General features: G+C 44.7%; 1 protein-coding gene across 6 annotated transcripts in view; it reads right to left on the minus strand.

Moving 5' to 3' along the window:
* Positions 1–13995, minus strand: part of CACNA2D3 (calcium voltage-gated channel auxiliary subunit alpha2delta 3) — a 900680-nt gene that overhangs the window by 886125 nt on the left and 560 nt on the right. For all 6 annotated transcript variants that reach the window (XR_015151529.1, XR_015151528.1, XM_086367461.1 and 3 more), the window contains exon 2: positions 13387–13468. Coding sequence is in view for 4 of the 6 variants with exons in the window: in XM_086367461.1 (XP_086223587.1) it covers positions 13387–13468 (82 nt within the window). In the remaining 2 variants the exon portion in view is untranslated. The remainder of the gene's footprint in view (positions 1–13386; positions 13469–13995) is intronic.

The following is a 13995-nucleotide window of genomic DNA, read 5'->3' on the forward strand; positions in this document are numbered from 1 at the left end:
GTTAGCTGTCAATCATGCAGAAAAACATGCATGATTCTCTTTTCAGGAGAGAAAAAGAAAAAGAAGCTCCAACAAATATCCAGGAAAGACAGAAAAAGAGTGGGGATGACAAAAAACGGGAAGCTAACATTTACTGGGCACCTTCCAGATGTCGAGTTCTGTGCTTAGACTGTTACCACATATTGACAATGCTCACCATGATCCCATTTTACAAATAAGGAACCGGAGGCCCAGAAGTGAAACTCACTAGAGCCAGGCTGGATCTCAAAGTCAGATCCATCACGTATTAATACCCAAGTCCCAGACAGAGCCCAACCTGGCTCTTCCACAGCATGGGATATACACAAAGGAAAATTTAGCCAAATTCAATGAGATTCTCAAAACGGCTTCTTAAGAGTCAGCCCTCAAGAGGGGAGGGCTGGCTGACCCTCAAAAGAAATCAAAAGACAAGCAATATTGTTTTAGTACAAAAAAAATGGAAAAGTATAGAAACCTAGAGGGTGGACTGGGCTCACCCCTCTTTCCAGCTCCTTTTTCATTCTGTATTATGAAAGCAGATGACAGTTCACCAAAAAGACTAAGAATTCTGTTGGGGAAAGGATTAAGAGCATAGAAGAAATTGCCACCAACCACCTTGATGAGTCACTAGAAGGCCAAGTCCAAAGCATGGGGAACATTTCGTCCTGGGAGTACCCAGATGTCCCTCCTCAGACCCCATCCCAAGCCAGACAGCTGAACAGGACTCAGAAGACACAGTTCCATGCCTGTCTTGGTCACCTGGAGCTGGGCATTCTTGGACCAAGGAATATTCTCTGTTTTGGTTCCTGCATCTCTAACCCAGAGATGATGACAGAACCAAACACAGGAGTGGTTGTGAGAAATTAAATGAAACCATACAAATAAAGCACATGGAACCACATGCAAACTACCTGCAGCATTATTATGATTACTGCCTCAGAAGACCTTGTGGGGCTCAGTGGTGGGCAGCTCTGGCGGAAGGACTGCCAAGTGGCCTGATATAGTTTCCCCCCTCCGTGCACAAACTACTGTTTTCAGCAGCCAACCTGCCCTGATACGTGGAAGCAGCTCCTGAATAAAAATAATAACAACAGCAGCAGGCGCCCACCTTTTGTAAATATTTCCTCTGAGCCACTTATTGTCAACCATCCTGTGCGCATCTTCTCACTTGCATCTCTCATCACCACCCTAGAAGTTAGTACCATTGTGCCCATTTAACAGATAAGAACACTGAGGTTCAGCAACTGACTTGTCAGGGGTCTGAGACTAGTCAGCAGTAGCACTGGACTCTACCCTGAGGAGGTGGGTCTCAGATCCAGACTTCTACCTGTACACCGTTCTGCCTTCCCTAGACCAACTGCCTCACTTTAAAATAAAATGTAAAAAATCCATAATCCTCTAATTTCTTTCTCAGTTTATATATTTTTCATATCACTCATAAAGCATTTGTTTCATGCAAAAGTAACTGAAAATCTTGTTGTTTAAATAGGAATTCCAACTATGTTTCCATAATTCTGAAATTCCTGTTCCAGGAAATGTGTCTTGCTGGTTTTTTTCAATAGATTAGTGAGCTGTGAGCCCTTTACTGAGAGGATTACATCTTACTGTGGGGTGACCAGATGATTCCTGATGTTCTGAAATACTGGAACCTGGCTACAGACCCTGGAATTTTAAAGTAGTTACTAGTCTTTAACAAAGGGAAGACAGCCTGTGTATATCAAAACATGCCAACACATACACACACACACACACACACACACACACACGTCTTTTACTGGTTGCCTGACGATGATTCCTTCAACGTGTGCCCCCAAAAGCACAGCTTTCTGAGAGAGGCCCAGGCCAACATCAAAAAGAAATAACATTCGAACTTGAGCTTGAGGGTCCCAGAAATCAAACAATCGCCACTGACATGACTGCACGTGTGCGTGTTCAGTCGTGTCCGACTCTTTATGACCCCAAGCACTGTAGTCAGGCTCCTCTGCCCACGGAATTTTAGGGACAATGCTTGTCTATTCTTTAGGCAAGAATATTGGAGTGGGTTGTCGTTTCCTACTCCAGGGGATCCTTCTGACCCAGAGATTAGACCTGAGTCTCTTGCGTCTCCTCATTGGCAGGCAGCTTCTTTACCACTCAGCCACCTGGGAAGCCCCTTCATTGATGTCAAGTGGGGCACAAACCTCTGCTCACTGAGCTGTTTGGACATGCTGCAGTATATTGAGTTAATGGAAATTTCACTGATGATGGAAACGGGTAGGAGTAAAGCCGTATGTTACGACTTGTAGCCAAAGATTACCTACCTCCAACGGGTTTACTGCCCCCCACACCTATTGTTCTTCTAACACTATTTCTCCGCCTCTGCCTTGACAAAACACAATGGAAACGGTATTTCAGATGGCGCAGGTACAAAGAGCCAAACGCCTGCCCCGTGTCTCTCTCACTTTGCTTTGCAAATTATAGTACACAGGGATTACAAGAACAAAAGTGACTTCCACAACTGCCCACCTGTTCTGTACAAGGGATGGGATGGGAAGAATTAGGAAAAGAAAGCAAAAAAAAAAAAAACCAATCCACCTCCATGGAAACATAATGAATACATCTGTTTGCCTTTGTGCCCCTGTCAGAGTAAATGTGCAAAACATATATGGCCTTAATCCTATGAACTCATTGTGGGATCAAAGTGACTAAAATTCCAGAAGTTTCTCTTGCTCTTCATTAATAACGAAGTAGAAACTATAAGTGAGCGTGGCCCCGAGAACTAAGGCTTCCCAGGTGCCACATACTGTTCGAAGCTACGTAATCTATGTTCTACCATCTAGCCCTCCCCAAAATCCTATGATACAGGAGCTTTTATTGTTAAGGTCCAGAGAGATAAAGTTAGTGACTGACAGAGTGGAATTCAAACCAAGGCCCAGAGAGATAAAGTTAGTGACTGACAGAGTTGAATTCAATACAAAGCACATGCTTTGGAAAAAAAAAAAAAAACTCTTCAGGGTCTTCCCTGGTGGTCCAGTGGTTAAGAGTCTGCTTGCCAATCCAGGGGACACAGGTTCAACCCCTGGTCCAGGAGGATCCTACATGTCGTGTCGCAGCTGAGCCCGTCTGCCACAACTACTGAGCCTGTGTGCCCTAGAGCTTGTGCTCCGAAACGAGATGCCACCATAGTCAGAAGCTCACGCACCACAAGCAGAGAAAGCCAGGTGCAGCAACAAAGATCCAGTGCAGCCAAAAGTTAAAATTAACAAAATTTTAAAAATAAATAAAGGTTTTTTAAAAATCTCCTTTCAGCTGTGCATGGCTCACCACAATAGAAATCTAGACCCTGCTTATTTAACTTATATGCAGAGTACATCATATGAAACGCCAGCCTGGATGAAGCACAAACTGGAATCAAGATTTCCGGGAGATATATCAATAACCTCAGATATGCCGATGACACCACCCTTATGGCAGAAAGTGAAGAGGCACTAAACAACCTCCTGATGAAGGTGAAAGAAGAGAGTGAAAAAGCTGGTTTAAAACATTAAAAAAGACTAAGATCATGGTATCCAGTCCCATCACTTCATGGCAAATAGATGGGAAAACAATGGAAACACTGACAGACTTTATTTTATTGGGCTCCAAAATCACTGTGGATAGTGACTGCAGTCATGAAATTAAAAGACACTTGCTCCTTGCAAGAAAAGCTATGACACCGTATTAAAAAGCAGAGACATTACTTTGCCAACAAAAGTCCAGCTAGTATGGTTTTTCCAGTAGTCAGGTATAGATGTGAGAGCTGGACCATAAAGAAAGCTGAGTGCCGAAGAATCGTTGCTTTTGAACTGTGGCGTTGGAGAAGACTCTTGAGATTTCCTTGGACAGCAAAGAGGTCAAACCAGTCAATCGTAAAGGAAATCAACCCTGAATATCACTGGAAGGACTGATGCTGAAGCTCCAATACTTTTGCCACCTGTTGTGAAGAGCCAGCTCATTGGAAAAGACCCTGATGCTGGGAAAGGTTGAAGGGAGGAATAGAAGGGGACGACAGAGGATGAGATGGTCGGATGGCATGAGCCTGAACAAACTCTGGGAGATGGTGAAGGACAGGGAGGCCTGGAGTGCTGCAGTCCGCGAGGTCACAAAGAGTCAGACACGACTGAGCAACTAAACAACAGATTCTTTCCTGGAAGCCCAGAATTTCAAAGAAGGAAATGCAAGGTCAAGTTTATAACATTGGGGGGCTGAGGGGGGGGGCGGTTCTAAACCTTGGTGGTATTTCCAAGGGCAAATTTTACCACTGATTCCATTTTAACACACAACACTAAAGTCTCGGGAAAAGGAATCAAACCATCAGGTGTGAGAAACAGACCCTCAGGACACAAACTCAGGGACCTGAGCAAACAGATAAAGAGCAGGTTTGACTTTTGGAGGAAAACGTGATGGGAAATGCTCCCTACTTTTTGCCGAATGGCTGAGGCCTTGTGCCTTAGCCGAGACTGAATCGTGCTCAGGAGCTCCGCAAGGTTATTCTTTTCCTTGGCAGCTCTGGTTGAGCAGGTAAGGTACTCAACAGCCCCACTTCTGCCCTGGCAGCCAGGGGCCCTCCAGTCAACCTGTCCTGTCTCCCTTAGGAACCATTCTTGGCCCATCATGGCACAAGCTCCCATGGAATGAGGGAAGTCCTTCCCCAACTCGTGGGGGCCCATCGCCCACAAAGTCAGTCTTTGCTGCCAACAGAAAATCTCCTGAAATCCCACCCGAGGAAGCACATCTAGGGGAAAGAAACCAGAGAGGCCTCCAGCATCCCACCCATCCGGCCCTTCTCATCCTGCTGAGGTCCTGACGACCCCACTGAAGCAGGTGCTGAGGCGGGAGCAGCCCAGATAGGTGACACACACTGCAGAGAAAAGTCAAAGGCTTGGGGGTCAGAACATTCCCATCTGAGTCCAGCCCCACCACGTGGCAAGCGCTCCATCTCCCTGAGCTGCAAGCCACTGGTGACAGGTAGAAAACAGGCCACCTCCCAGTGCAACTAAAGACCCCAGCAGACACTTTGCATTATCTACTTTAATACAAAGAATGCTTGGCTCATTAAACTCTCCCCAAAAAAGTCCATTTCCTTCCTGTCCAGTCCCACTGAACAGTCTGTTCTCCTGAGCCAGTTAGAATCTTGGTAGAATTTAAGAAGCCTCCAGTGCAGTCAGACTCTGTAGTTCCATCAGTCCCGGGTACCAGTGGTTTGGGGGTGATTTTCTAAACTATATGGCCCTTCCTCAATTGATCCACCACCTGCACAGCAGGGCAAGCCAGGAAGGGGGTACCAGGAAGCCCCTGAGGTAGTTCTTCAACCCCAGTGTCTCATGTGGGCATCACCCCGACTCTAGGAGAAAGTGAGCCGGCTTTCTCGGCTGGGTCTGGGCAGAGGCTGGGTCCACTGTGGTCTCCTCCTCCCGCTCTGCAGTGCCTGGCTCCTCAGGCTTCTCCTGTCAGGCGCCAGGTGGGACCACTGTCCTCCCTGTCGGCACCTGGCACCCACTGCCCCCTTCAGGCACTTGTTCATTTGCGTCTATGGAGCTGGCCCCACAGATGCTCAATGACGGTTATCTGAAGAGCTCGTCTCTGTCTCACGCCACCAATAACGACTTCCACAGCTCAATCGCGGAAAGCTTCTACGTGCCAGGCACCGTGCTAAGTGCTTTACGCCTTTTATTTTATTTAATGTTCATCACAGCCTGTAAAGTAGAAGATCCTGGCCTCCTCTCACATTGGAGGGAGCAGGTTCAGAAGCATCATGCTGCAAGGTGACCCAGCTAGGAAACGGCAGATCTGGGACTCAACGCCAAGTCCATCTGATGCCAAACCCTGTCCTCTCAGCTGTTTTCTTGGGTTCTAATTGTTTTCGAAGTAATTTCCCAGATGTTATCTCATTTAATCCTCCAAAACACCCACAAAGTAGGGTAATGCAGGTATTACTCACATTGTTTTCAAACAGGAAGGGGGGATGAAAAAAGGTCACACAAAGACAAGAGAACACAGCAGCACTGCGGCCAGGCAAGCAGACTCCGGAAGCCCAGCTGGGTCACCTGGGGGCAGCTGCTTCGTTTCCACAAGCCTCAACTTCCAAATCTGAAAAATGGGGTGACTGGTAGTGCCTGAGTCATCAGGTAGCTGAGAGAATCCAGTGGGATGACACGTCAGGTGTTTATCTGGTACCTGGAATGTAGGAACTCCTGAGGGAATGCTACCTGTTCTTACTATCAGATTAGACCGTTTGCTCAAGGCCACTCAGGAAATACCTACAGAAAAGACAAGAAGACAAACATCACAGCTTTTAGACTCCTAAGCCAGTGACCTTTTTCTATGCTTTAACAGCACTGCAGCTTCCAAGATGTATGTCTCTGAAAACGCTCCAAGCTCTGCACCTATTACAATGATGAAAAAAGATGGGCAAAGGACGCCTCCCCAGCTGACTGTGGCCAGAACATCAAAATAGAATGAGAGGATGAGCTACCCAGCAGGGAAAAGAGAAAGCCAAAATGAGCACGACCTGTCCTGCGGGGAGCTTCACCCGAGTCCCAATGGGCCCCCTCCTTGCTGTGATGCCCGGCTATCATCATCTTGAAATTCTTCATAACTTTTTAACAAATGGAACTACATTTTGCTTTCCCACTGGGTCCCACAAATTATGTCAGTGGTCCCCAACCTATCTGGCACCAGGGACCCTTTTCATGAAAGACCATTTTTCCATGGGAATGGGGATGGGGTGGATGGTTTGGGGATGATTCAAGTGCATTACATTTATCGTGCATTTTATTTCTAGTATTATTACATCAGCTCACCTCAGATCATCAGGCATGAGATCCCGGAGATTAGGGACCCCTGATGTAGCTGGTCCTGGTCTCAGCAGGTCCTCCACTGCAGCTGCCTATAATGTCTCAGATGCCGGACAAACCTGAGCCTGGCGGACTGGATCATTTGGCTCTGTCCTAACACCCCAGTTCACCCCCTCAAGCCGCACTTGCTAGCAGCCCAAGAGGACAAGGACAACTTTCCCCATCAGCAGGCAGCATCTGGCACATTCTGTGATGAGCAGCCTCCGTTTCTACTGGCATGCATGCACATGCATGCACAAACTTAATAAGTGGTAAGGACATGTACCAGCACCAAATATCATCTGGCAGTTGCTTCACTCAAAATGAATAACCAGAAGTCTGATCTGCGAACCCACAGCCATACATTAACCATGTCCAACTTGCCTGTCCGGATTGTTTACGTGGTAATAGCTCCCTTAACCTTGGGAGGGTACTGTTTTCCAATACTGGATGCCAAGATAAATACACGGCAGGGCACAAAGTGAAGAAAGAGGCATCTATTTCTTGTCAAGAGATAATGCTCTCCTTTCCAATATGGCCTTGAACTGCCCATTAATAGGTGGCTACTGAGTTGTTTATTTCCATAATCTTGAAGTGGGATAACCGAGAAGCTCAGCAGCATCTAACCATGATAAACCTTATATGTGATGCCTTATTTAAACAGCCTTGGAATGAGCACCCAACAAGTGTTATACCATTTGTTAAATACACCCTGCACCCTTTGCAAAGTTATGCCTGTAAAATGACTTTCTCCTGAAAAGTAGACACGCTGGCTACACAGAGAAATCCCTTAAAATACATCAGCTGAGCAGATGCCTCACCTGCAGAGGGTGAGCTGTGGTCCAGGTCGGACTGTCAGGAAAAAGTCTCTGAGGCTGGCTTCGCATTTCAGGGACCACCAGCTAAATGTGCTGGCCACTAAATACTCAGGGAAATCAAGCATCCTCCCCTTCTTCTCCATGTTCTTCTCTTGAAGGAGAAGCTCACTTTTGCTTAATGGACCAGAGAGGGCTGATGAAGATTCTATCGATATTGCCAGGATCCTGACATGAGGAACTTTCCCTCTCGCTCCATGATACACAAAAGCCTCACTGCAGCCACTGGAGATGAAGCAAAGGCCATTATGTCTCTTGTATAAAAATCACACTAAAAGAGTAGTGGGGGAGGGGGACTCTCATACGCTAATTCATAGGCTGGCATTTACGATATCTATTTCATTTTTTCTCAGTCTCGGCCATAGCAAATCTCTAAGTCCAATCAGAGTGTCCCAGGGAACATGCAAGCTGTGAAAAGTCTCTGTCTGGAGGACACTGTGGATCTCAGTTTGGGAGGCTGTTTTGACAAGCACTGTGACTGCAAAAGATGGGGACCCCTGAAATAAACACCACTCACTTCTGACAGAGGCTGTATACTTGGATAAAGAAAAAGCCATGAGTTGGTATCTGTAATGAGAGATCCGGAATAATGACAGTCCAGAAACAAAGGATCCTTGAGAGAATGTACACCTCTTTCTGGAAGCCCGACACAGCAAGTCATTCACTGCTCCAGGTGTGCAGGAGCACTAAACACCTGGCGAGGGCGGATCGATGACAGAAAAACCTGAATCCCCACACTTGACTTCCACAAATGTGTGCTCCAAAGTGCAGGATGATGAGATAGCCGGCAAGGTCACAGGTGCCCAAGGTACTGTTTCACATTTCTTTTACTTCTGTTCATCCTGATACGTGGCTAGTGTGAGTGGGTGATAGTTGCTCAGTCATGCCTGACTCTTTGCAACCCCATGGACTGTAGCCTGCCAGGTGTCTCTGTTCATGGAATTCTCCAGGCAAGATTACTGGAGTAGGTTGCCATTTCCTTCTCCGGATACATGGCTATGTCTTCTTCAAAACTGGAAACGTTATCTGTGCTTGCCCCTGCCAGACAGACTTTATGAGGTGGCTTGGTACTCATGAGTTTGCCTAAAAGCACATTGGTGTTAGAATAAATAAGACAAGATAAAACTAGCCTGAGAGCACCAGAGAAATTGATCAAATGTAATAACTACATTGGATTAAAAACCTGAAGTTTACCTCCGATGAGAAAACCATGCCTACGTTTTCACCTCCCTTAACTTTGACTAGCAGTTGTAAATCTGAGCAATGCAGGCTGCAGCAGCTCCTAATAAGGGAAAAAGCAAAGCAGAAATATTTCTGGCAGAAAAGAAACTTTGAGAAAAAGAAGGAAAAAAAAGAAAAGAACAAAAGAGGCTCAGACTTAACAAAGTCATACAAAAAGAACTTTATCTGGTCAGCAAGTGACCAAGTATGAGTGTACAAATGCAATAAGATATATACGTGGGTAAGATGCGGGAAATGAATTCTAACTGGTTTAGCCTGCTCTGCTGATGTCCTGGTGATTAAGCTAATGAGACCAATAAACTGCCCTGAAAGACTGAAAACTGTCATTTCCAAGATTTTAAGACTTTGAAAAATAATCTGCCAGGGAGAAGTCCAGTAATTGAAGTGGTGCCATGAATTAAAACGTGGGCAGCATAGGTTGAATGCATTAATCTCGCAGGATGACAAATAACTGTGTTTATTCAACAAAAATGTTCAGCCAAGTAGCGCCTCCCCAGTAAAAGCAATCCATAGTGTCAGGCTTCCTATAGGCAGCACAGCGCTGCTACCTAATTCCTGATAAGTGAATACTCCTATTTAATTATTTAAAAGACCATCGATTTCCACATTGATGAAAAGTCATAATTATCAAAATGGCATAAAGACCCAACCTTTCACTCTGCTGACTCTGTCCTGTGGAAAGAGATATCACATTCATGTATTAAAGCCGCCCTCTCAATAAATAGTTGATAATGCAAAAAACTGGTTATGCATTCCAAGGAGAGCACATTTGATAAATGCGGCACGAGGCGTCCAAGGTAAATGTCAATTCTTTTCTAGCATTAACGGCAGAGACACACAGTACCTGTATTTCTGCTGTGTATTTATCACCATGATTCTGGAAAATGTAATTAGAACCCTTCATTCCCGTGAACATACATTCCCTGAATGCAGAACTACATAGAACGACAAATCCAGCTCCGACCAAATTCTCCCAGAGAGGGACGAAATGAGAATCACACCAGTTTAATACCTTTTATTGTGAATGTTAGGGGTGTGGAGCCCATGCATTTAACAGCCTAGGTTACTGGACCTACTAGAATGCTTCTCACTGAATCCCAAAATAGAAAGGTAATGAAACTGTGCCTCTCCAAGAGAACCCACACAAAGCGCATTCTCTGGGGAAAATGAAGCAAGATAGAGGCAGCTGAATATTGGCATGAATATGTCAAATACGAAAGTTAATTAAAAGTTGAAGTGAATGGAAACCCCTGCAGTATCTGCCAGCTAAAGAGGGCAGGACACAGGCACACAGCCGCATGAGAGCTTCGCTTTCAGGCGCCCAAGGTCCTCTAACAACCAGAAAAACCTCTCAAAATTGACTCCAACTCCAACATTCAAGTCCCACGTTCTTCCATTCTGCGTTGGAAACAGTCTACTTTGCTAAAAAGCAGATTCTTTTTTTAATACAATCAAAAATATCCTCTTTATAAAGAACTAATAGATTGCTATTCCTGCACTAGGCAAAGAAAACAAAAAGAGAAAAAATAGGAAGTCTGGCAGTGGATATCAGATACATTATTGTAAGCTAACACCATGGTAATGAACAAAGAGACAACTAATTAAATATTCTCCTTTCTAAATCCATGACAATGAGGCACATTATTAAATACCTATATTTACATTGATAAAATCAGTGATAATACTGCTATCTTGAATTATATTATCTAAAAAAAACCTGTTACCCTATTACGAAAATGGCAGTTTTCCCAGTCTCCAAACCCCTTAAAATAGGTGGCCTATTATTATTGAACTTACATTCACAATAACTATTTTGCAAAGTTTTTGCCTTGGTTCAAAAATTAATAAACTTCCATTCTAAAATGAACACCTTACATCAATTCATAACATTAAATGTCAATTAGAAAAATCACATAGAGTACATAGAATTGTTCAGTGGTATACAATATACCTTACTTAACTGAAATCAAGTTTAAATGTCTATGCCTTAAAAGTATAATTACAATCTATCATGCAACACCCTTGAGTCCTCTTACTGCAGTGTTAATGTATTGTTCAATCAAGTTTCCAAATTCGTTTCGAGAATAACTTAAGTGTCAAAGATGCAATGATGTGACAGAAGGGTACAGAAAGTTTTGACTCAGAGTAGTAATGTCTCATGCAAATGGCCAGAAACTTAAAAAGAAGAGAAAGGCAACTGTCTGCTTGCTTTTCCAAATGATGCTACACCTCCCCACACTCTGAGCACCTCGCATCTTTTCTCATTCATACTCTGAGCTCTCTAAATCAGTCTTCTTTGTTGATTATAAAGATACAATCATATTGAAGGGCAACGGGCCAAGACAGCCCAAAGATATCTCCCCAAGTTGTCTACCACACCCTGCCCCATGGAAGTCCTTGCCTAGCCAGAGAAAGCCATGAGTATCGGAGGGCGTCATGGTCGGTGATTGCAATCCAGAGCAGAAGAAATGCCCACCTCAGCACCTAATGCCCAGCAACACCTCACCTTCCCCTTGGTATCAGATTACAGAATGCCAGGCAACAGTAAGAAATGACAACAAAGACATAAACAGCTGGAAATAATTACCCAATTGTCCAGCTGTAAACATGACAAAAGCAAAGTAAGGCTTGTGAATGCAGTATCAGAAAGGATGCTGATGAGAAGGTAAGAGAAGGATTTTAGCTTTCTCCAATTTGCTATCAGAGAGTAGCCAATAATATGCTTGGCTGAAGGGATTTTGGGTGGTGTGTGTGTGTGTGAACTTCAGAGAGAAGGAAAAAATATATTTCATGGGCTCCTACAAAATGTGAGTATAAGATATGTAAGCACAATAAAAAAAAAAGTGCTCACAGGCTCTGAGGAGATACTTTCAGAGTTGCTATAACTAAACTACAACAGGCAGATGAAAAATATTTCTTTAAAGTTATACAAAATATCCTCTTTTTAAAAGCATAAGCTAAATACACAGGCAATGCAATAGGCCAGAACTCTTCACATAAAACATCTGACACACAGGCAAAATGCCAAAGCAGGGTACAGACTGGTCCAGACTAAAAGAACAGGAGCAAAAGAAGCGACTCCTATAAACTGAGAGGCAGGTCACAGGTATGTGAATTATCATTGTCCATAAAGGCACATCATAACCTCAAGCTTTTATCAACTGCCTATAATTCAACGAACTCCGTCCCCAGATAACAGTTGAGAAAACAGTCTTTCCAAGGTTTCAGAGAATATGGCTACTGGCAATTTTTAAGCCAGGCTAACCTCTGTCATTCCATTGTGGGATGATGTTTCATTACAATATTTAGATTCCATGTGACAAACTGTTTCATACAATGTCCCCAAAAACGCTACTCTCTACAGCAGAATGCCATAAATAAAATACGTACTTGGTTACCAGGCAGCATGCATGATACATATGTTACATTGGCCCAAAAAGCACAGCTTTAAATGCTTAAAAGTTAACAATTTAAGCTGTTTGTACCCATTTTCAGAGAATTACCCCTAAATGCCAATTTTATTTTCTATCTTTGAGAGAATTCTTGGATTAACCCTATTGATTTGTTAACTTGAAATTCTTTTTTATCTCCTCTAATCTCTCCTCCCCAGCCTATTTCCCCTTGCCCCCTTTTTTTCCCTTGGAGGGGAGTGCAAAGGACTATATATCTCACAGTGTAATTTTAAGCATAATGCTGCCTGTTTGAATTAAAATTGATGCAGCTTCTGATAAAAGCCTAATAATCAATTCTCCATTCTCATTACTCTCCAGAATATATGGACGCGGACCAACGTCTTAAGTTTGTGGACTACTCTCATAGGTTATTACCCAGCAGTGCAGCTGAGTGGAAAGATAACCACATTCATTCTCCTTATCTGTAATGATGTAATGCATGCTAGCCCTGGGTCTAGATGATTGGGGAATAATGGGATTGTACAACTGCAGGGATGACAAACAATAGTGCAGCGTCTTTCTCTGATACACTGAACCCCAGCCTGCAGCGTGGGCAAGGTGAAAGGCATCATAACATAGACACTGACGCTGCCCCTTGCACGAAGTTAGCGTTTTTTGGCCAGAGGAGCATCTGCTCTCACACTGAAACAGCAATCCCGACACTGAGAGGAGAGCCATGCAAAAAACACTCAGTTTCCGAGCCTCGGCCAGGACAGTGCCACTGAGTATCCTGCTTTTCTTTGTGTATCGAATCGAGTGTCATCTAAAAATAACCGGTTGGTAGGGAGAAGTCACCGGCACAATATATTGCCAAGAAACCGGGGGATCAGAGACACCTCTGATAACTGATGCTGCTCTGGGTTCACGTTTGTTTGGAAAACTAAATCTGCCTCCATTTTCTGTGCTGGAAAAAATCATCGCTTCCTGCCACCACAGAAACCTTACCTTTTGCAGAAGCTGGGAGCCGGAGTACTTCGCGGCAATAGATTTTATCTCTCCACCAAAAGCAGAGGCCCAGAGCTTCACCCTAGAGGGAGAAAGGGCACAGGAACAAATGTAACACCGTGTCACAGTCAACACGCACGCACACGCACACACGGGGGCTGTGGCTGAAGGAGCCGGGAGGTATAACATCGGAGGAAAAAAAAAGAAAGAAAAAGCGCCTTGGTAGAAACTGCCAGCACCAAACTGCAGAGCGCACCGCGGGAGGGGGCTCGAGGGGGGATCACATAGTTCAAAATGCGCAAAGTGCCCCCAGGCTCTCTGGAAAGATCACTAAATTTTATTTCAATCATTGCCTGAGAACTTGACCACCCAAACGGGGCATCACCTGGCAAAGATTAGTCGGAAGAAATTCACCCGCCCTCCCCCGCCCCGCAAAGAAGTGAGACGGCAAGATAGCAAAGAGCCCGGTAAATAAACGGCCCATGGAAGTTGGATGCGGTAAACAGGCTTCAAAGTTCGTGCTGTCACTGGCGGTGAGCCTCTCCTGGTCTCACTCGCCAGCCCGGGGAGGGGGCGAGGGACTCCCACCCCAGCCTGGCCGCCCCACGC

The sequence above is a fragment of the Bos grunniens genome, chromosome 22 (genome assembly GCF_055505025.1).
Source record: "Bos grunniens cultivar Pamir isolate PY7600 chromosome 22, Bosgru_T2T1.0, whole genome shotgun sequence".
Lineage (NCBI taxonomy): Eukaryota > Metazoa > Chordata > Mammalia > Artiodactyla > Bovidae > Bos > Bos grunniens.